General features: G+C 42.7%; 1 protein-coding gene and 1 non-coding gene across 2 annotated transcripts in view; one reads left to right on the top strand and one right to left on the bottom strand.

Annotated features, from left to right (window-relative positions):
• Positions 1-23,764, bottom strand: part of TGOLN2 (trans-golgi network protein 2) — a 137,627-nt gene that overhangs the window by 58,610 nt on the left and 55,253 nt on the right. Inside the window, exon 3 of the mRNA XM_086943452.1 lies at positions 13,763-13,846. Coding sequence (XP_086799578.1) covers positions 13,763-13,846 — 84 coding nt within the window. The remainder of the gene's footprint in view (positions 1-13,762; positions 13,847-23,764) is intronic.
• LOC147679888 (small nucleolar RNA SNORD58) lies at positions 18,429-18,494 on the top strand. The gene has a single exon (XR_015301965.1). It is a non-coding gene; the product is annotated as a small nucleolar RNA SNORD58 (small nucleolar RNA).

The following is a 23,764-nucleotide window of genomic DNA, read 5'->3' as shown; positions in this document are numbered from 1 at the left end:
TTCTTGGTGAAGTCAGAGACTCTGTGCAAACACAACATGCCTTCAGGCCGATGTCGCTGGGGTATTCTGAGAGTACGGCAGTGGGTTCAAAGCCCACCATGGACGCGAGTAGGGTGGGAGGGGCAACGGTGGCTTGAGATAACAAGCATAGGCAGCGCATGCGCGAGGGCGATCTGTGGTGGGGGAGGGGGAGAAGCGGGAGTTGTGTGCGTGCGAAAGTGAAACTGATCGCGATCAGGCGCTGAAAGCTGGAGGTTGCATGCGCAAGCTGGTGGCCGGCAAAAGCCTCTGGTGGCACTTTTAAAAGCCACTCACTAAAGTTCTCCCCAGAGTAGCGCATGCGCTGCTTTAGCGAGACCTAAAAATGATGTCTGGAAGAACTGTATAAAGGATGCCAGAGCTTCAACTTAGAAGTCTAGGATATTTAATGACCAAGAGAGCCTGCACCCACTGGAGCGCAGGAGGATTTCAGTGATTTAAGTCATGTATATCTTACTGACAGTTTTCCAAGAGGGCGAGGGAGAGGGGCAACATCATCTCGAAGACTGTAACCTGCTGCTAAAGATCTGCATTGGAAATGGGAGCGCTAAGTTAAGAGCGAGCCACTTGAGGGGTTTCTGTAAAGCATCAGCCCCTAGAAAAACCTCATTGAACATCCCTGCTTTGTGGCCTGCCTTTGAGCTGTGTTTTAGAGAGAGGAAGGCACCACTGCTAAAGGAGACACCTGGGATGGGCTAAGGTGTGCAGCACCCATGCCACTGTGGTGATCAACCGAGGATGAACAATGAGAGTTAGTTTGTGCCCGTTGTTGTAGTATAATACAGAAGGCTCGATGCCTAGAACGATGGAACCACTTTTATCATGGCTGCTCATATGACCATTATTGTAGCGCCTCAGTGCAGCTGTGCTATCTATTCATATGAAATCTCCTCTAATCAAAGAGGTATGACCTCACAGTGACCCAGCACAGCGAACCGAAGAAAAACTTGCTCAATTTATTCTCAGAAATGTGTCTGTCAGGCCCAGCATGCATGCTTACTCGACTGCGACCGCTTGCCTAGATGGACTGCTCTAGAAACTGCTTGAGATGCGTCAGTGGGGACTGTACTGCATCTACCGTCGAGATAAAGGTTTAACTGCTCTGCCGGTAGAGAACAAGGGACAGGGATGAAATTACTTTCTGAACATTGATGCCCAATACGGACATGATGGTCACTTACTTGAAGTGAGGTTGGGGACCATGGAGTTGGGTGTCTAGTTGGCAGGAAGATAGAGACAGCCAAAGCACCTGCTACAATCATGTAGAGCTTGTTCCAATTAGTGCCCATTGATGCGCTACTGACTACTGACTAAGTATAGTACTTGCCCATAGTGGCAGTACTGTAGAGTAGTCTTTTGCAATTTATTGTTTCTGTAATTCTGTAGGAACATCCATAGTTTGGAGTTATTGTATGAATAAAATAACTTGCCTTTTATTAAGGTCACGTATTTCCTATAAATTTGATTATAGGTAAGTTGCTGTGGGTGTCGTTGAATTCAGAGTCTCAAATTCCACACCACCTCTCTGAGTGTGTTTTGGACTCCTTATCTGTATCTACCATTAAGATTTAAGTGCTAAGTGGGTATACTTGGTGCTCGATTTGCATGACCATAGTAGGAAGGAGGCAACAAACCCATATACCCAATGGTTATGACCTTTAGCCCCCATACGCTTGGGACCCACAAATTAGGTCTGAAAGTTGTCCATCAAGACCGAGAGTAAGGGTCTTTGCTGGCCACTGATATTGTATGACTTATGAACAACATAAGCAATCTTATTTGGACCTGGGGAATTAGGGAGTATTCACAGTGAGATCAGAGGTGGGGCTTTATATGTTCTAGTTCACAAAGGCCCTAGAGAGCGAAGTTGGACAAAATTATTCTATCAGATTAAAGCTTCTTGAGGGATGTAAAGTTTAAGGGGCCAGCAAATGCTCCCAAGCTCTTCAAAGTCGAAGGATCATATCTCAAAGAAGGATGGTGAGAGATGTTGAATTGAAGCACTTTTGCTTAGAATCAAACAACAAAAGGAGAGATATCCTGAATGCAAGACACTGTTGTCAGCCTTCTTACAAATGTATGTGATGCACCAATTTGTAAACCCATGCAAGTATAGCTCGTACGTCTTCCCTTCTATTCCAGCTTCATAGTTAACTAGGCTCACCGCTGGAAGGTGGGGCTTTTAAACAGGTAACCTTTTAACCTCACGTCCAACACTCTTTAAAGGAAGGTTAAGGACTAGGGAATCCTGAAAGCACACAATGAGTTCAGCTAGCATTGAATCATATGATTTCATTCCATAGTATCAAGAATGTTAGTGGGGATCTTCCAGAGGTGTGCTTAAACAAAGCATGTCATGGGAGCTCTTGTAGATACAGAGATAAGAAATCGGGCCATACCTCTGGAAATCAACTGACGTGAGTTTAGGTGCCACAAAGGGCATACATTTCAGAAACAAACTTTTGAATGATGCGGCCATAGAAGCATGTAAAAAGATCTACTGCAAAACCAAACTTTAAAAACAACACCAAAGAAATCAATGGTCATATTATTGACCAAAATGAAAAATAGTAACTCCCTAAGCGGCCGTTAGGCTGGTCGGGAGTACAGAATAAAGAGGCACCCAGTATTAGAAGAGCTGACATAATTGGGTAGTCAAGAGCCAGCATTAGTTCGACTACCCAAGCTTAAGTGCCCGAGTTTTTTTTTTTTTTAGATGTTCTGAATACCCTTTTGAAAAGTAGTGGTTTGCTTTTGAAGCCTTTATCAGCATGAGAATATTTTACAAGCAACAAAGGCAAGAACTGACACTAGGTTTTAGAATTGGAGATTAAGGAAAAAGAGAATACCACACATAAAGGTCCAGTACCACATTTATTTGATTTTTATAAGTGCAAGGGCAAAAATGGATTAACCAACATACTCCCCACTTGAAGGCAAACTAAAAAATAATGATCTTATCAAGGCAATTATATAACATACTATACAAGTTTGCTATGCAGATCTGTATAAGCAGTCCAGTCAATTGGGCAATGCACACAAATCCAAGTATTATCATTCTTTATTGATTCAGAATTTAATTATTTGTAGGCATAAAATATAGCACTCCATTTAGAGAAGTCGTTTTGAGAAAATAAATTGAGGACTAGTTACACACACTGATCTCCCTAAAGTTGTGCAAGTGGTGGTGTGGAGTTGGGCACCAGAGAGTGAAATATAAACGCCATATGTACTGGGTAAACAAATTTTGACATCATTTTAGATTAACTATATTAAAAGATTTGTATGTAAATGAGGGGTTATACTCAAGCCTACGCTTATGTCACATTTTTGTAGTTGCTTACAGCTATAAAACGAGTCGCTCTACAACGGTGTCTGTACACGTTGATTCTACTGAGCACCAACTGCGTATGGTAGAATTTGGGATTGAGTCACACACATTCGTAATCCTCTTCTGCGGGTTCATTTACATAGCTGTAAACACTTAATTGTTGGAAAGAAATCTTAATTTTCACAGCATGTTAATCTTTTGAGCAGGAAATGATAAGTTAAGCAAACGCGGTTTCTTTTGCTAATCTCAGATTCAATAGAGTGCTTTACTTGACACTTTAAATGGATCATGAATAATTTGGAAAAGAGCTTTAGCCGCCTCAAACATTATAAATTGTCTGGAAACTAAGTGAAATTATTTAATTCTCAGTATTTTAAAATGGTTCTTCAGGTAAAGTGATTCTTTAGGTAATATATCTTATTACGACAAGAGTTCTGTCAGGTCACAGATATGATCAATAGGTATATACAATAAAAGTAGATAAATGATGAGTTACAGCATATAAAGCATGCATTATGAAACAGAGACATAGCTGCACAGGCAAACTGTATTGGACTTTATTTATAGTATTTTGTAAAGTGCATTGTATAACTTTGATGCACTGGTGTCTTATATTGGTTCACAGAGAGAAAATACCCCCCCTGACTAAGGGCTTTTTTTTTTGTTACGAAATGTTTTGTGGATTTGGAGCATGAAATTATATTGTTTTGGAAATCAATTGACCCTAATTGAAACATTCTAAAAGATTGTTTTTTATAAATAATGAATAAAGAATACGAAAAAAAAAACCTGGAAAGTTCTGATAGGTGATTTAAGTTTCAGTGAAATTAAATATACAAATAACCGACAAACATACGAGGTCAACTGATACATCCAAAGTAGCTCAATAAAAGGGATTACTTCAACCTCCCCAAGGAGGAAAATGGTTATGCATGGCATAAAAGGAGCCCAGTGATCAGTGGAATCACCTTCCAGTGTACACAAGAATATGTATATTTGGAGGAAATTGTTCTGGAGAACAAGAAACAACAGTGAATCAGAAATATTATTTATGAGTGCTCAAGGGACCAAAAGGGTTTTCAGAAAAAGCAAATAAGGCAAGTCGAGGGCCCTGTGGTATGGGGTGCAAAAGTCTCTTCAAACTCCTTAAAGCTGCGCCCCCGCTGTGAAGAACAAAAAAACTTTAAAATATCCTCTGCCATCCCCTACAATTATTCTGCTAAATTGTCAATGTTTAAATATCTTCAAACATATTTAGACATTGCAGTTAATCTCTGGTACCCCTTTTTAGGTCTCGGCTAGCGCAGGCTGCGCACATGCGCAGTCTTGCTGGCGAGATTATTTAGGTTTTAGAGTAGTTTCACTTGCGGTGTTTAAGTCCCGCCCCCTTTTCCATTGGCTGGCATCAGCCGTTCATCATTCTGAGGATGATAAAAAAGGAGTACGACGGAGTTTGTGTAAAAGAAAAAAGGAAACCAGCAAAGGCAAAATCCTCCTTTGGTGAAGCTCTGCTTGGCCGAAAGTTGACGAGGTGGCTCAGCTACACCTCTGCGATCCTGCTAGGTTACGGGTAGCTCCTTTGTGGAAAAAAACACAATTTTTTCACCGCTTATTGCACCTGTAAAATCACCACAAGGGAAGTTAAGAGACTGGTCCAAAGGGGTCTGGTATGGACGATGAGGTCGTCACCTCCGGCTCGGGGGAAGCAACAGAAAACACCAATAACAAGTTAAAGTGAAAAGAAACTAAAGCCGAGCCGGAAAAACCTGTACTGAGGATCGGGTGCGATTCACCAGAGGACTTATGAGTTGGTTAGTCTAAAAAAGACGAGCGTGAAATCTGGAATTTCCACCCCAGGGTGTCCCTGGGGCAGGCAGGGACTGGATCATCGTCCGGAACAATCAGGTTTTATTTCCTCTTCGGTAACACCTGCCTCCTCCCCACAACAGAGCTGCCTGTGTCGACATATCAAGAATGCGCGGCCGAGGGGGGGTTAATGCACCTGCTACAAAGTTCGGTGCGGGAGCTGCAGATCACGCGCTCCATTCAGTCACACTGAATAAAATCGGCGGTCGGAGCGCTACTTTCAGGTACCTGTAGTAAGGCTCTGATGAGGCTTTCTCAGGCAAATCCCACCTTCACATTCCAGTTCGTAGCTCAGCGGGTTGAGGTGCATGCAGCTGAGACGTGGGTGGATGCCAGGGGTTCACACGCTGACGGAATCGTATCCACCTTTTAACCATCCGATGCCGACAGGAGTACCCCAGCTAGGCATTGTCGAAGCCTCACACCCTCAGGTTATTCGCTGAGAAACGTTGGGGGCACTTCTGCAGTCCCGCGACCCTCGGTGGGCTGGCTTCGTGGGACTGCTCCCTCGCAAGGGGCGTGGGTCGCTGCCAGGGAGGGGCCGCTGTGCCCGAGATGTTCACAGGATGGCACACCTGTCAGGGGAGGGCTAGGCCCACAATGCAGCGCTCCTCCCTGGCCGCATGCCCAGCTGTAAACCACTGGCAGCAAAGTGCGTTCATCCATTACTGACAAGCAGCAGGGGTCTGGCACGGGGCAGGGGGGCGTACCCCTCCGCTCAAGTACACTGTGTGGTCCAATAGAGGCTTTCTTTTGCAATCGGGAAATCGGCTACAGGAGGGGGGTCTGGGGCTTGGTGCACGAATGCTCCTTTTCCGGTCTGTCCACAGGCAACGCTATCTCTGCCGTGCCTCATGTCATCAAGTCTTCAACAAGTGCAATAAGGGAGGGGACGAGCAGAGAGGGGGGCTTCGGGACAGACCTTTTCTGTTATTCTCTGGAGTGTCAGGATCATTTCCCCGGGTCTGCTGTTCTGCCAATGCGACCAACTGGGCATCTCTGGTCTCCTTATGCCCCACTGTAGGTTGTGTGGGGCTGCGCCCTCTTGGCTTCGGCTACTCTTCACCTTATCCTCTGCGGCTCAATGTTTTGCTTTTTTTCTTGACTGGTCAAACACCCACCTCAAAGAGGCTAATAGTCTTTTTACAACAGAGGTTCATAGGGTACTGTTCTTCATTTGCATAAAACTGATGCGCCCTACTGAAGCAGAGTGACTACAAAGATCCTAAAGAACTCTTAGAGAGTCAAGTACAAGAGTAATCACAGCATTAACTTAAATGGCTGGGGCAATGTCAATTCCGCTGAAAATTGGACTACAACAGCTACATTTAAGCTACCTGTTTGACCAGGAAGCCAGACAAAAAGGAGCAACTAATTAATTAACCTTTCATTAGGAGTAAATGAATCCATCATCTGAGGTCATAGGAGTTGGCAATGGATCCCTTAGAAATGTAAAAGTAATTATACACGCTGAGCTAAATAACCCACTCTTCTACAAACTATTCAATTCACAACACCCCTCAGCTACAACAGGTACAATTCCCCTGCTGTCACCAACCCATCTTCAAGAGCCCTCATTGGCCAACCTGTTTTCTCTGGTTTGAAGTTTTCAAACCGAGGTCTGGCATAATCTAAAGTAGAAATTTCTAAATTAAGGCAACATCTTCCAGGGATGAGAGCCCTAACCAAACTGGAAAGTGTAGGACTTATGGGTGATATGCTGGATCAAAGGGAAAGGACACTCGTCAAATTACAGATCTATGCACTTTAAATGCTATAAAACTAAAATAATACAATACAAAACTCCCCATGTCAAAGCCCAGGAAGCTGACCTTAAAAATAGATTAAGAATGTTGAATTAAAAATGATATCTATGACTGATGGTAGGAAGTGAAAAAATTATGAAGATTATCAAACAAATGTCTTTGGTAGAACACGATTACGAAGTCCCAGATAACATTACACTCGTTCATGCAAAGAGATCAAATATGTCCCAAAACGAAGCATATTCATGTGCATTTAAACAGGTAACTATTCAAAGGTATGCTTTGGAATCTTTTAATATAAAACAAAGTACCATTTACCAGCTTATAAACACAGTTGGCATTAGCAAATCTGCTTACTAGATGAGGTGTAAACTAAAGCAAAGCGGGTCATGGTCTAACATGAGTTGTAGAAGTAGGTGCAATCCACATAATTCTGTGAAGCGTAATCATGCGGAATTACCTAAGAACTTAGAATGATTATTCTTTAATTACGTGAGAAGAGCAATTCTGCATTTTGCGCTATTTCTTAGCACAAAAATACCCTCTTGTGTCAAAAATGCACACAAGGATGCAATTTGCGCTAAAAAATAGCACTAAATGCGACAGAACATGAATAGCGAGCAGCCCCTCGCTACATGTGTTCTTGTGGCAAGATTTTCCCTAATTTACTATCGGCACTTAGCGCTATATTCCTAGCTCAAAATGCATCCTTACATCCAAAATGGATACAAAGCATTTTGGGTTAAGGAACAGCACTAAGTGCAGAACACAAATAGTGAGTATGAGTAGCCACTCATGTTCGCAAAATGTGCTCTCGAGGTAAGATTGCCCCCCCCCCCCCGACGCTTAATTATGCGAGGAGGAATTGCATAATCATCAGTAAATCTGTGTTAAATTGAAACGCAGAATTACCAAAATTACTGTGTTCACTCTGGTGTAACTGAAATTACATTCAGGCCTAATGAGTTGGAATGCTTATCATTCTCCAACGATAGGACATATCTAATATAGGATTGACGAGTAATAAAACTACTTGCAAAGTTACTCCTATAAAGCAGAGGATTAGATTCAAATACTGATGATGAAGAAGGACATACTTAAGAAGTTGTACAGTACATGTCTTCAGAGGGTGAAAACACCTGAAGAGTCAACACTGTCTACAGCCGGTAATCATGAAAAGTTAGAATGCTTACACGTGAAAGTAGCAATACTTGTTGCCAGGGAGCTGCTTTGAAATGGAGGTTTCGGGGGGGGGGAATAAAAATAAACTGAAACAAAAAATTAGCAATGTGTAACACCACTTTGGTAAGAAGCAACAGAGACGTGGCATAGCCAAATAACGTTACAAAATAAATATCTCTGCCTGAATGTAAAACAGCAGAAATCAATCAGGGTGCCTAACACTGAGATTTGTTTTCTAGGTGTAAAGTCATCGGATCTGATTTTTACTGGTTGAAAAATAAAGGATTTTAAATAGAGGGTATTTGTAAAGGGATATCAGTTATTTGTAAGCTGTGAATCATCAGTGGGCGGCAGATGAGCACAAAATAAATACCATGCAGGAAATAGTTAAGGATAACAAGACAGGCATGATCTTGCTTCAAGAAACCCACCTTAAACACGTGGAGGCTCTACGCACATTAAATATTCGAATGGGTTCAGACCTCCTATATATTTCATGTCACGTGGATTGTGAAAGAGCTCCAGCACCTTGAAAGGGTATCCTAGCACTATAAGAAAGGCATTGACTTATCAGAACAGGCGAACAGGAGAAGCTAGTAGTAGAGAATTAGGCCAGCCAAGTATTTAGCCTCTTTCTTTAAGATCAGAAAATTAACGATCCTCCGTGAAGAGATAAGGACATGGTTCAACTTTTGTTAGTCCAATACAAGCAGGAAGGACCACTAGACAGTTTGGAAAATGCGTGGAATGACTGCCAAGAGTTGGATGGAGGTTACAGCAGTCCAGAAGTCAGAAAAAAACGCAATTTTCATATTTAAATAATGTGGGGTGGTGTTGTGACGGGCTTTTTGCGCACTGCAAAGTAGCCCAACTGGCCGGTAACTACAGCTTGGGTAACAGTCTTTCATGTCCCAATAAGAAGTCAGGTGAACATTGTGTGTAACATATTTAGGACACCAAAGCAAGATGCTGACCAACAAGAGACTTGGTCTACCATTGTATGGTCTTCATATGGGACTATACCTACATTTACACCAGAATTGATTGTCTCTCAGCTCTTTATGTCTCCAAACCTCTGACCAACAGGCTGTAGCTTTCTCACACAGACGTCCTTTCGTTTTGTCGCCATTCAGCTTAAGGAAACAAGTTTTTAACCAGTTAGCGACTTGAAGCATACAAGAGATGAAATTAGCCTGGATTTTGTAATGTTGATGGGAATGCAATAATCCACTGGGTGCCATCCAAATAGAATACAACTTCAAATATGTGGGATCTGAGGATTCCAGCAAGTGGAGCCACACAAATATTGACAAGGGTTGAACTCAGTGACGAAACCTGCATACTTTGAGTGTTTTTTGAAGGAAAAGGAGAGCTCACAACTGTCTGGGAACTCTGAGAGAAGATTTCTGATCTGCTGTGGATTATCCAGACAGATGGCAATATCATGTAGGCTTTTCCAGCTGGAAGGAAAAGAAATGGTGCCAAATCCTGCAGATAGATCGAGAAGAATCAAGGAGGCAGAAGCGTCCTAATCCACAATGCAGCAAATGCCATTAGTAGCTGCCAACAGGGCCGTTTCTGTGCAGTGGACAGTTCTATTATCGGATTTAGAGGAATTGGATCCAAACAGTAGTTTGTTTCCAAAAAGGTGAAGAGTTGCATATTAACTAGTTAACAGCGATATTGGTCTATGGTTAGACACAATGTTTGGGTCCACAGAAGGTTTAATTAGCAAAGGCAGTACCTTGGTATGCTTCCCTCTCTCCGGACATCTGTGGAGGCAAGGGAGGTATTATAAAGAGTACTAAGTGCAAAAACAATTGAGTTGGAGCTCATAAAAGACAAAGTGGACATAGATCATCTGGAGAGCCGTATTTGGTGGATCGCATAATTCTGCTAACAATGTACCTGTCACCCAGCACAAACCTAGAAAGAGGCGCCCAACTGGCTCTAATAGAAATGTGACTGATGAAACAAAGTAACTCAGTGGTGGTCTGGAGATCCAAATTAGAATCGATGTTGTTCCTATGCCATGGAAAAAGTCTCATAGGAAGGAACATAGGCTCTCAGAGGGGGTAATGGCAGTGTGCTTGCAGAGGCTTGGTAGAAATCATTATAAAAAAATATTTCCTGCAAAGGATTTTAAACTATTTTGAGAATGCAATGACAAGAAAATTGCGGAAGACCAGGCGAATGTGCCCCTGTTAAGTTTTCGAAGTTGACTTACCCGTCCTCCCCATCAAATCACCTTGACGCTCTTTTTCTACCATATCTGTCCTCACGAAACCCGTTTCAGACTGGGTTGGAATGATCACCGGTCCAGCGATATCACACGTTACTATTCTTGCTCATACAGCCCTGAAGAGTCACGGGGTAATTCCCAGGTGACGAAACACGCGTCGGCTGGTTTTCTTATTTGACCTATTTCAAGAACTATAAACAAATTCTACAAAAAGAACCTACTGGTGTCGACCCCTACAATTTTTTCACAGGAAGTACCATAACTGTGTGTTGTTACCTTGAACGTATTACTCTGAAACGTGTGCCCGGGACTTGGTTTCAATTTTCAGTGTGGGTCCGCACCCACACACTTCTAGGGGTTGTTTGGGTTGTTTCCCCTGACCTGGTAACACCATAACAATTCTCTTGTATCATTTTCTCTACCATGAACCAGCTTGAGCGCCATTCTTCCTGCCTTATTCAAAACCCTACGCAAAACCAGGAAGTTTTCGATGTTGCTTTGCAAGTACGCCAGTCTTATGAGAATGAACACCCTCAAGTGCTCTCAAGACACTTCCAATGTTTGTTTGACTGTCTGAGGTCATCCGTGTACCTTTCAGCAGAAAGAGCTTTGCATACAGAGGTATGCACTTTCATAAGGATGATGATTTTGGTCACTTTCGTGATCCAGAAATTGAACCGGTCAGCTGCTTAAGAGAAATCAGTCTCATCGTCCAGAGGAGAGCAGGACAGTACCTCTTCCAGATTATACTTAGTGACCCATTCCCAGGTGCTTATTGATTATGACAGATTTGTTTGAGCACCTGTGCATGGGGAACTTTAAACAGTATAAGATAGTGATGTGACCATATCACTGGTTGGGGTGGTCATACTAACAATATAGATGTTCGAAAAAACAGAAAAGAGTATTTTAGGAGTCAACTCCCAAATTTCTAAGGAGACTAAAGTCCTCATTGCAAGTTTGGTGGACTACAGTGTGGGGATACTGGCTAGCCAGAATTTCAGATTTGAGGCGGTATTCCCACACCCAAATCTACCAATAACACATTTTGTCCTCTAAATGCAGAACAAAGACCTTGGGATACTGTATCTTTTAAACACTCCAACCCATCGTTTTAGTGCCCACCAGGCCACCTCAGATTAGACCCAGTCATATGAAAATTAGTCTTTGTCTTGCTCCAATCGGAACAGGCTAGCCCGAACTATAAAGCAAGGGCCTTTGAACAGGAACGCAAGCAGCCCTTGACTAGTTTTGGCATATTTGAGCCTCTACAGTCAGGTGTAATTTGGTTCCATGTCCAACATATGTCACCCTGCATTTCAATACAGACTCACAGCTCGTACTGGGTAGATGACTGGTAACCGGCAATGGTTTGCCAATATTTAAAGTTCTGAATAACTTAACTGTGCTCTGCACTGCACTCCCACTTTCTGGGGTTTGGTTAGGAGTTTCCGTGCTCCGTGCACAGTATTTCCATAGAGCATTAATAAAGCATTTCAAACCCGATTACAGAAATACAATCGGAGGGCAAGACCGTGTCCCTGCGCATTGTGTGGTTCATAGAACGTGATCACTTCTGAAACAGAAACAAACACTGTGAGGGAAAAAATTGAAAAAATCCAAACCCAGCGCTAGACAGCAGGAGAGTGGTGCACATGGATATTTTGGAACACATATGCTGAAAACAGTATGGACCAAAGAAATGATACATTGCCTGCTACTGTTCAAGAAGTAAGAAATATAATCTAGGTTTGAGGAAAATATTTCCAGTTGTAGCAACAAATAGGAGACTGGGCATGGACTAAGAGGTCGAGCCTCAATTCAGGCAAGGACCCCAGGCCAAGCTGTTTATATGCTGCAAAGATTGGCGCTCTGAGATTGCTGCCTAGGTTGACCCAAGACTATGTATGAGTTAAGTGACAAGATGTGGTGAGACACAAGAAGCTATTGGGGTAACACCACTGATCAAGGTGTGGTTTACCTGAGGCTCCCCTCAGCACAGACACAGAAGCTGTTCAATCTTCATAGCATGTGCACCAGTACAAATACCTCTTAAAGTTCACAATTTTACCTCTTACCACTCTCTGCATTGTCACATAAAGGCTGCAACCCCCCCATAGGAGTTGATCCCTGCGAGGCCTGTAAGCCTTGCCACCATCACATGCTCAGTCTTGAACCAAACTATATCCACATGCCGCATCCTTTCTAGGGCTGTGAACATCCTCACCAACTCCCAATCATCCAGAGTCCTGGGGTCATAGCCCTGTTCCTTGGGGCCAATAACCTAAAGTAACAAAAGCAGAATAGCTCTTTACCCCAACAACAAAAGCGTCCCTGTACTCTGCAGATCAGAGACCACAGGACATGCAAGCACCAAGGGGACAAAGTGCCCTTGACACTAGTAAAACCCAGTGCGCTGAGCATATGCTTACCACAGAACTGAATAATACCTTTAACAAGACTCTTTTTCTTTTGTCTACTTCCTTTTATGAACTGGTGCACACTGAAACCCCTGTGTGTACATAGTCCTAACAGTACAGAAGATGACACAAAGTATCTGTTGGACTTTAAACACAATCTAACAGTATGAGTGCTATTTACTGAACGAATAAGCATTTACATAAAAAAAGTTTATTAATTTTATTTTAAAGACATAATACACAGACACTGATTTATTGTGAGTGATACATGTACAAGCTGAAGGCAATGTTCTACTCAAGAGCCAACCTTAAGAAGGCTTGACTGATGGATCGCACTACCCTCTGAAAGTCAAGGCCTACATAAGAGGCACATGTCAATTCAGTTAGCCCATAGTAGTACTGATGACTGTGGATCAAGTGAGGATAGCAATATGTGTCAAAAAGATTGCTTGGTTGCCCTAGATTGAATAGACCTTGGTGAACTGGCATGAGGCTTCCCTGTTTCCCCATCCTGCATCAGTGAAAGCCCCAACTGCCTGCCAAACCAATACCCCCTGCCTGCAGTGCTTCTGTAGAAGGGAAGGAGAGGAAAAGAAAAATAGCACCTCTGCATGCCATCCTTGCATCTACCACTATGCAAAATGTTGACATGTTCTATTAATTACGCTCTATAGAAACCCGCACCTATTATACTACTGAAACATTTTGACCACGGATGCCCCAACCTTAATTTGACAATTAGACCATTATTTCCACTTTACCTAGAAATAGCAGAAAGGTTTCAAAATGGTGCCCAGGCTCCTTAGAGAGGTAGGTCGTCATATAATTGGAAGGCTGGTACTATACAAAAGTAAATAATGAATATCATGTATAACACTCCGGTAGCTTATTGGTTGACCAAGAGTAGGGAATTTACCTTGTGATCCAGGCGCTGATAGTCTCCAGAATTAGGGCGTCTGCCTCCTTTGCCTCGGCGACCCTCCAGGACAAAGGCGATGATCTAGTAAGAAGAGGAAAATAATATGAAGCAAGAGAGTTCGTAAAGCCATGCCAGCTCTCAGTAACTCAACTTATACAACTCTTCTATTTTATTTGAATGTACCTTAGATGTACATTTTTTTTAAGTTATCAGTTAACAGTATAAAGAAGACAATACTTTTCTGTTTAGCCATTAATAAATTCACAATTTACCACACAAATATTTTCTTGCCAGGTGGTTTACTAAGCACAACAAGCAAAGTCAATAGGGTTTGCAGTTAACATGTGGGTCATGACAATAGACCTAGCCTGCAATATGCGGGTGCAAACAAATTGGCTTTGCCAGTGCTTGCTTGGGCATACTTTATGGTCAAAAGAATTTCAAGGTGACTCCCATATGGATGCGCAAGCAAAGTTGGCCATCTTCAAGTTTTTTTCGGTAAAATAATAGCAAACCATTCAAAGAGGGTTACCCATGCACCCACTGCTATGCACACATACCAACAGGGATATTAGAAAGAATTGTGTTATACTTGGACAAAAAACATCTCTTGAAAGGAAAGCCGACCTTCTCTACACATCCACATGCGCACACAGCTGTGGGCATTGTGGAATGGGTGTTGTCAAAGTATAACAAGGTTCATTCTAAAATGGCTACGTTACAACTGCACAAACTGGTTTCATCAACATACAATGATTTTTGTTATACTTTATTATCATTCATTTATCCTACCAAGGTGGTGATGGACATTTTGGAACAATAAATCAAAAATAAAGTATGCAAGGGATGCTGGTTACCTCATTGGAAGCACCGTACCTCCAAGCTGCAAAGTGGTACTAGACCCTTTACAAAACAAATTGTCAGGCGACAAGAAGGAGGGGTGGGGGGTGGAGGGGGGTGGGGAGAGTGAATAGTTAGCAGTCGGTAGAAAGAAGTAGTCCGCGAGAGAGTGCAGTATCAAAAAGGGGAAGGCTGGAGAGGAATGGAAGAGCGGATGGAGACCGTGCAAGCAGGTAAGATAGACCTGAAAGGAGGAGGGGTAGAAGAGAACTTGATGAGTGGACAGTGGGCAAAGGGGTGGGGACAGGGAGTGGCAGGAGAGCAATGGACGAAAGAGTGCTGTTAATGCCAGAGCTCTGGTCTCACAGATTTGAGCCGATCGCACCACAAAAAACAAGCATAACAAAATGTGGACAAATAAAACGTCTATGCTGCTGGTCAAGGAAGCAACAAGGTTCCTGTGCGTCTTTTCCTAAATAAAGTAAGGCAATGTTAGAAAATTGTACACAATGTATCTTAGACAAGTGACAGATAAAACTGTCTGTAGGTGAGACTAATGAGTCAGCTTTGTAAAGTGTATTAAACTTTCTTTAAAACAACCAGCATCTTCATCAAGCTGATACTACGAACACAAATGCTTCAATTGGTTTCCGGAGTAGTGTGCTACTGCCCAAAAATCCCAAAAAAAAAAAAGAAGAAGAGCTTAACACCCCTTTAGGGGTAACGAGCGCTATATAAATGCAAACTTTTTTTCCTCTTCTATCCTTCCGCTATCCTTCCGAATCCAAATAACTGACTAACCAATTCACTACTTTAATTACTTTCATATTTCACTATACTAATTCAACACTAATCCTTTATGGGTCCCGGAGTAGGGTGCTATTCACCGTAAAAGGGCTTTGACGCCTCGTCAGGGGAGGTAAGCGCTGTATAAATGCAATTACAATACAATACGTACTTTCTGGAGTTTCTGAGGCACTGTTATGCTAACACTAGGAATAGCAAAACATTAACATTGAAATATCAGTCTATGTATGATATTAACTGCTGTGAAAGTCAGTACCTACTGATGAACCATTCCATGTTTCTTTACTAACATAAATGTAAACAAAGACTTACATAAATCCCACAGATGCACCCACATAGTAATGCATAAAATGTTCACTTGATAGGTATTACTGAAAAAGGTTTTCCCGCTATGACAGCTACCGGATTTAACCTAGTGGGGTTCTTCACATTTCCATTAGTAATCTTTTGCTTTCCAGGGGAGGTTAAAGCTAGTACTTCATATACGTTGGTGGTATAGACAACACATTCTCACGTGCCTTGTTTCTATTTTTCCCAATTCCCAGTTGCCATGACAGCAGTATCTAACAACACAACTGGCTGCATGCAACAACAACTGCAGGTTGCTCAGCAGGTTTCCAAGGCTCACAATGATGTCACCAAAGAGTACTTCATCTGTGAAGCGAAATAGAAGGCAGGCAAGAAGCAATCTAAATATTTGACCTTTTAAAGTACTAAAGTAAACATCAACATGTATCTCACTGCAGATCTTTCCCAAAATCTGGACAGAAGTGTTTAGAATGCAAACCGACAGTAAAGGCACACTGATTAACACTGACTGTTGAACATCTTTCAGAAAAATCTGCCTTTGGCTTGCAAAGTCTGGTTTAAAGTGATATTGAATTCCGATGCAGTCATACAACTCTGAATAATAAGCAAATAAATAAAATATATACTACATTTTACCTTCCAACTGAAAGGCAGCAGAATATGCTGATAGTAACTGCTCAAAGGAACAGTAACTTGCTGCAACTATGAAATGTGCCACTATCCATCTCTTCAAATACTTCTAACACGTTTTCTGGAAATCGCAGAAATTTCCGCTAGCATAAGCTGAAGCCATTTTGTTTGTGGGAGCCATTTTAATTAGCCATGTGCTCGCCATGTGCTTCTCCCTTTTCACTGTTGCCTGCCCTTGTATTTCGCGTGAGTCATCAACTATAATTAACTCCTTCAGCACGGAGCCAGAGCAATGTATGATCAGAAAGGCATGTAGCTGCCAGAATGCATCTCTTAGTTTATAACGGTCAGGCTATTCCATCTGATGTAAGGGTTTAAGGTCGAGGCTACCGTCGCACTGCGAAGCAGTGGGCGTAGCCAAAGATTTTATGTCTTCTACAGTGGGGGCATTAACCCGTCTCTCTCTTCCCATTGGCTAGCTTCGTAAATGGAGGCTAGCCATTGGAAGAGATGTGCGACACTCATTTTTAGTCCCGGCTTGAGCAGATTCGTGGGCGTTTCTTTAACATTTTTTAAGCCCTGCCCCTTTTCTAGTGGTGGGTGTTACTAAACATGCCCCTCAATCCAAAATATTTTGGGCGTTTCTCCGAGATCGCAAGGCAAGAGAGGAACGCTCCACACCACCATGTTTCTCCGAGATCATTCACAAATGGCTCGGAGAAACGCCCGTCATTTTCTGTCAAAAAAGGTGGCATCATAAGTAAAGTAGGGACCGGGTTGGTCAAGGACACGTAATGTATTCGTTCTTTACAAACGCGGCGGCCATCTTAGAAGTGGGGTTAAACGTTGAATTCGGGGTAAAATTGTTGTAGTAACTGAAAAAACTACTCTGTAAATTACGTTTTGGACAGTTTATTAACATTTACAATTGAACAAAAATACTATCGCATTTTTATATTTTGTAATATAAACGTATTATTTTGGCAGTAAAAACGTAAATTACATCAGCGGTAACAATCACGAAATCATATTCAATGTAGTTATTCGACTTAGATAGACTGCTTTTCAGATGGTTCTTTTACATAAGGTGTAAATAATAGTTTTGTTTGCGGCTGATCGAGATCTCGCGATATTTTGAAGTCGTCATGCCGCTCCCGGCGTGCTCCGCTTTCTCTTCCAGCGCAGCCTGAGGTGAGTCAGACATGGTATCCAGAGCTGAGAGAAGGAGACTAAGTTAAATCCGGGGGAATCTTCGCCATCCTGTCTTGAAACCCTTCGGTTTAGTGCTTGGAGAACAGGATCGTTCTCCCAGACAGAACCCTCCATGTTACTAGCCTTGTTGTGTTTTGGTTTTGCGGGAGTTTGAAGTATAACCGGGCTATCTATGGCTGTCCGCGTTGAAATGGCCTCAGTGTGGCTCTACTGTGTAATGAGGCGCTGGGCACAAATAGAACAGCAGCGTGTGTCCCTTCCGATATGTATACTGTCCGTTTTACGCCATCTGGCCATTTTATTGGATCACCTGGACACTGGTAGCAAATGCCTTTCTATTCCTTCTCTGCCGGGATGACTCAAGGATTGCACCCCCCTTTGTAAACTAAAGTAATTTGTAAGAGGCCTGTTATCACTGATTTGTATGTTAGACTACGTAATTGGGTCTAAGAAAGGCACGGTAACGCTTTGTATACACTCCGTGCATACAGGTCTGCATTGCTAAATGTTTGTACCGACTAGAAGTTTGACTGCGCTAACTAATGACTCCGTCTTAGCCAGTGTATTTTTGGTTTGTAATTGCATTGTGATATCTAACAGGAAAGGACAGTTATGTGATTATCAAAAACATCGTTGTATGACCCACTCCCGTCACATCTTTAAAAAGAATTTGACCATTTCTCTTTGAGTTTTTGTTTGATAAATAGCAGCGTACATTTTCTGGAAATGCTTTATCGTATTCGTTCCACAAGTTTTGAGAGAGACTTAAAAGGCTACTAACTAGTTGCAGCACTCTTTCCTGACGTCATTTAACATTCGCCTTACTGTGTGTATCCAATGAAGCGAAAATGGGCTGGGCATGTTGCTGCGATGATGATGTTCTTAGGACACCTTTGAATTGATTATGAAACTAATTTGATTTCTGAGCAGCGAAAAGTTAGTTGTAAACCTATTTAAAAGGACGCATCATTGCCTGTGTGTGTAGCTCTCTGTGTGACTCTGTGTGTGTGGGATGGTTCTGTGTGTGTGGGGAGGCTCTGTGTGTGTGTGTGGGGAGGCTCTGTGTGTGTGTGGGGAGGCTCTGTGTGTGTGTGGGGAGGCTGTGTGTGTGTGTGGGGAGGCTCTGTGTGTGTGGGGGGAGGCTCTGTGTGTGTGTGGGGAGGCTCTGTGTGTGGGGAGGCTCTGTGTGTGTGGGTCTCTATGTGAATGAGTGTGGGTGGCTCTGTATGTGGCTCTGTGTGTGTGTGGGGAGGCTCTGTGTGTGTGGGGGGAGGCTCTGTGTGTGTGTGGGGAGGCTCTGTGTGTGGGGAGGCTCTGTGTGTGGGGAGGCTCTGTGTGTGTGGGTCTCTATGTGAATGAGTGTGGGTGGCTCTGTATGTGTGTGTGGGTGGCTTTGTGTGGGTGGCTGTGTGTGGGTGCAAATGGTCTCGCATTTGCGAGAGATTAAGCTATTGGCATTGTAAATGACAATGCCATTTATTTATATGTTTTAAAAACAAAAACAAATAAAAATAATGTCACGAGCAATGCCAAAAGCTCTAACTTTAACAATGCCGAGACTATTGCATTGTAAATGCTTATTGTTACTCCTCCCACTCTGTTGACTAAGTAGTTTCCAGTTGTCCATATATGTGAAATAGCTATTTTTATGTATACTTGTACAGCCTTTTTTTTGAGTCTTCATGCTTACTTAGCTATAAACTGGCCATAAAAGGCCCATGGTTTCTGTACTCCTTGGACTACCTCATACAGTGGCCTGAGGGTACAGTATTGCATAGTCTCCCTCATGAGAGGGAGACTACCTTGATATTACAGCTTCCGTGCCAATCTCTATTTTATTAGTCTAAGGACTTAAGGACAAAGAAGGGCAAACCCCTGCACCAGTGGGCCTGTGAAAAGTCTCACCCGGACAAATTGGCACCCGTCGTGGGGCTCATCGGAGACACGGTCGCCCAAAAGAGTGGTCTCAATGGAGGATTGGAATCTCGCTGAGGATGTACACTGCACAATTAGACCCTTGTCTTTGCAGACCAAAGTGCTTTTCCGGTTTTCCCGATTTGAACCTCCAGGTTGTGACCGGTCCCCGACGGAGATCCCTTTCGGTGTTCATCTCACAGTGACCATTACGTCGATTTAAAACTTGGCAGTTGGAGGCTGGAGACTTTTGTTTGGTAAGGTCGCAATGCAACACTCTTGTTTTAGAATAGCTTGGCCAAGATTTTGGTTTGTTTGCTTGTTTGCTGCAGCAAATAAAGGCAGGTAACGGGGAGATTTTTTCTACTTTTGGATAATTCTCAGGATAAATACGCTTTGATTATAATATTACATCGCATTGTAATATTTTTGGCATGCCTGCTCCTAGCACACTTCGTAGAATGTGTTGCTGTCTTGGTGGTACCAATATGGATTTAGAAAGTACTCAGCTAGCTCCCCTGGAGGGGATACCTAATAGGAGTATGTACATTAAATATGGTATTTCTTCCATAATGTATAGTACACTGTGGAACAAATGCACTAAAAAGGGTCCTGATCTACGTACTTAGTAAAATTAATAAATGGTGATACGGAGCGCTTTGAGCGTTCCCCCAGCTTCATTGGTAATTCGGTGTATTTTGGAAAAAGTCTGGGGTTGGAGCCTGTCTTTTTGAACATGGCACAGTCTTTTGGCTGTCTACTTGTCTTGGTGTATTCTCTGTACTATTTTTTGAGAGTCCTTTAGTTTGTAAATAGGATGTAAAATTGGTATTTACAAATGGTTTGGTTTGAGTACAGTCTGTGGGCTGCCTCTTGCTTTTGTCCCAAGTGTTGATTTGTGGTTTTTTTTTTGTGTCTATGTGGTTTGTGGACCGACACCAGTGGTGATGCTTGTGAAGTACTTGTTTGAGTGAGTAGCGACGGTGTTTTTTGTGTGAGAATGGCTTGCCTTGGCAAGCAGTGTTGTGTGTTCTGAGTGTGTGACCCCCTTCTTGAAAATGTCTGAAATGAGCTCAATTTGGTTTGCTGTCGTCATTGTGTTCTGCAAATGTCATTGGAAGACTTACACTTTAAAATTCAAAGAATGAATTATATAACATATGCTAAGTAGCTGCATGCTACCATTAAAAGTAAAGCAGTAACACAGTATAGACGTGTGAATATTGCCACAATGATAAAGAAAAATTAGAATTAACACTCAATAGGAAAAAATAGGCCTCACTTGTCTTCCACAATATAAAAAAAATACTTGCTGGTGCCCTTTCCTATTCTAGGGGTACCACCAAGCTTAAATAAAAAAAATAAAAAAATGAATGAACAAAAACGCTGCTGCAGGGCATTATGAAGGGCTCCATGCTGGAACAGTGAATAATAAATGAGCGGCACTTGCCGTCCATTTATTATTCACCTTGGTGTCTTGGTGCCCACCTAGGATACCCTTTTATTTTTTTAAACAACAATTATTGTGGTGTGGGGGCAAGCAGCCCCTCTCCCTAAGCTTTACTGCCCCCGAGACCCCAGCCCCTGCAGCCTTTATTTTTTAATGAGGCGAGGAAGGCACACAACTGCTCCCCCAAGCCTCCTTGGTCTCTGGGGACGCAGTCCTCTGGGGACTTATTTTCATTTTAGGCAGAAGGGGACATTCTACCCCCCTCCCTCTGCCTCATTGGGCCTCAGGGACCCCATCCCTTGGGGCCCCACACCCGGACCATTTCCATCCCCTGGGGCCTACATTGGGGGCCACATAGTGAGCCCTTGGCCACCATGGCACTCCGGCTTCCCGCATGCACCGATCATGGGTGAACTGGTAGCTGGTTTTGCTCCACCCTAGAGGGAGAAGCTGCTTTTGCTTGCTGCCTCAGGTGGGAATAATTTGCATTCCGTACAAACTGGAGCACAGGAAGGGAGACATAAGTCTTTTCCCGCCTGACAGGAGCATTTGTAAAGTTACAGCCGATTAGGAACAGACATGCAGGACTGCAGTCAGCGGAAGGCATGTCTGCTCTGGCAGCTAGAAGTTTTTTTCACTTTGGATGGGAGCTTGTGTATTTTAAAAAACAAATTACAGAGGATTCTATTTGAATTTGTGGCAAAATAAGAAAAAAGCAATAAAAGGAAAAAAAAAGGTTTTGACCACCACCACCACCAGGTCTGGGGGACCAAGGTATCCTTACCTATACCCTGATGTCTTTTTTTAACCTTTTTGTTAGGACTTGGGATCAAGTCCTAAAATGGCTGCCACCCCAACCTTACTGACATGGTGACAGCCAGTCAGATCTCACCATGAAATCGGTCTGCCCCATGGATCCTACACGGCGTGAAATATGCAATGTTTTTGAGCCTTCATTACTCACATAATACTGGACGGAATTACACCAAATCACAAAAAGCACTCTTTCTTGATCAAGATCCAGCTTTCTGCCAGATTCAGTGTAAATCCGTTCAGCCATAGCAGTGTCCAAAGTTCCTATGGAAAAAGTATGGGGAAAACACCGAAACATTTTAGGAGCCAGGTCCACCTGCAGCATCAATCAGTTTTAAGTTACTGTTCATCGCCAGTGGTTGCAGTGATATAATAATTTTTTATTTGAATACATCTATATGGCATTTTATCAAAATTCAAACAATAAGAGAGGTAGCTCCCAAAGTGTCCACCACTTCCAAATCTCAACCCACACATCCCCACCCCCAACTCAACCCATCTGAATAATTTAAAGCTCCGAGTTAAGGTCACAGGAATTAGTTAGAAGTCCGACAACAGGCAGTCCGCCATTAATTTAACCATGGATTCAAGTGTCTTTTCTAGACTCATAGTATTATTCCAGCTGGCATTCCCTCTAGAATTTGAAGTGCTCTTGGTTGTTGTCAACACTGTAGTTCTTGAAAGTTTCTACAAAGGTACTGCAGAATAATCCCCCATAGTTTCCTACATTTCTGTTCCTTTCCCTAAGCGGTTTTCAAAGTCTTAACCATTGGTAGGATCCATAAAACTCCACCTAGCCTGGGTATCTCTCCTAGGACCCCCACCATGCTGCATAGAGCTAATGCACATTGTTTTGCCGTCAGCAACAAATAAGAGATAACTCTGCTTTTCCTGCAAAATCTTCAATAGATGTTTTATAAGGGGGACCCCAGTAAAGTGACCTGAAGACATTGTGTTAATTGTCATCCTGTGACTTTTTCAATCGTTTTTTTCAATCGTTTTGAGAACGTACTGCCAGAAGGAATGTTATTTCGGAATGTAATTTCGGACAAGACCATAATACATGGGTGCGTGGGCCAGTTTTTCAAATTGCCGCCAACTCTGGGCCCCTTGAGGGTAACCCATGGCCTTCAATCTAATAGGGGTAGAATACCATCTGTATAGTATTTTTTTTAATAAATCTTTTTATTGTTTTAAAGCAAAAAATAAACAGACATATCCGGTGCCATAAATACAGCCACTGATAACGGTGAATTGGTACAAAAACAGGATAGACAGAGCAGTAAAAAATTTCTTTGAGAGGCCCGCACTATTAAGCGCAAGGTTAAGATTGGCATCAGTATAATCGCTAAACAGTTTAGATGCGGATCCTCAAAACGCTCCCACCCATAAATCAAACCAGCAGGAGAATTATGGCAACCAGACACTAGAAGTTAAGGATCAAAGTCCGGATATTTCGACAATATTACGAGTAAAGGAGAGACTAAGAAAAAATTGAAAAAAGAGAAAAATTATATGGGCGATGTGGGCGATAACAAAAAGAAAACAATAAACCCATCCCCCCCACCCTGCACCCCTGCAAACGGCTATCGCCTAACCCCCAGTAGCAGCGTGCCTGTCTCCCCAACTAACAAGGTTCTAAAAGAAGAAATCTATCAAAGTAGAGAGGAGAAGTGGAGGAGGGCATATTCGTACGGGCTTCCGGTCGCCCCTCCCCCCCGCCAGAACCAATAATCCCCAGAGTGAAGTCAAGAAATCTATAGGACAACAGATGTGTATCTCTACAAGGGAAACTTCAAACACCGCCCAGCCTTCCTAAAGCATAAGTTTAATAGATCCCGTATCCATCGTACTGAAATCAAACCCAGTCTTTCAATCTCATCCTTGCCCCTTCCCATCAGACGCATGAGTCCCCTTCGGACAAACCACCTCTTCCACGGGACAGTCCGAGTACGCAGAAAATGTAACAGAACTCAATGCAAGACAAGACAGAAGAACAAAAGTGCTGTGAACACAGTCAGGTC

Source organism: Lissotriton vulgaris, chromosome 11, assembly GCF_964263255.1.
Source record: "Lissotriton vulgaris chromosome 11, aLisVul1.2, whole genome shotgun sequence".
Lineage (NCBI taxonomy): Eukaryota > Metazoa > Chordata > Amphibia > Caudata > Salamandridae > Lissotriton > Lissotriton vulgaris.
The sequence above is the reverse complement of the archived record's forward strand: the minus strand, read 5'-3'. Positions and strand labels throughout refer to the sequence as shown.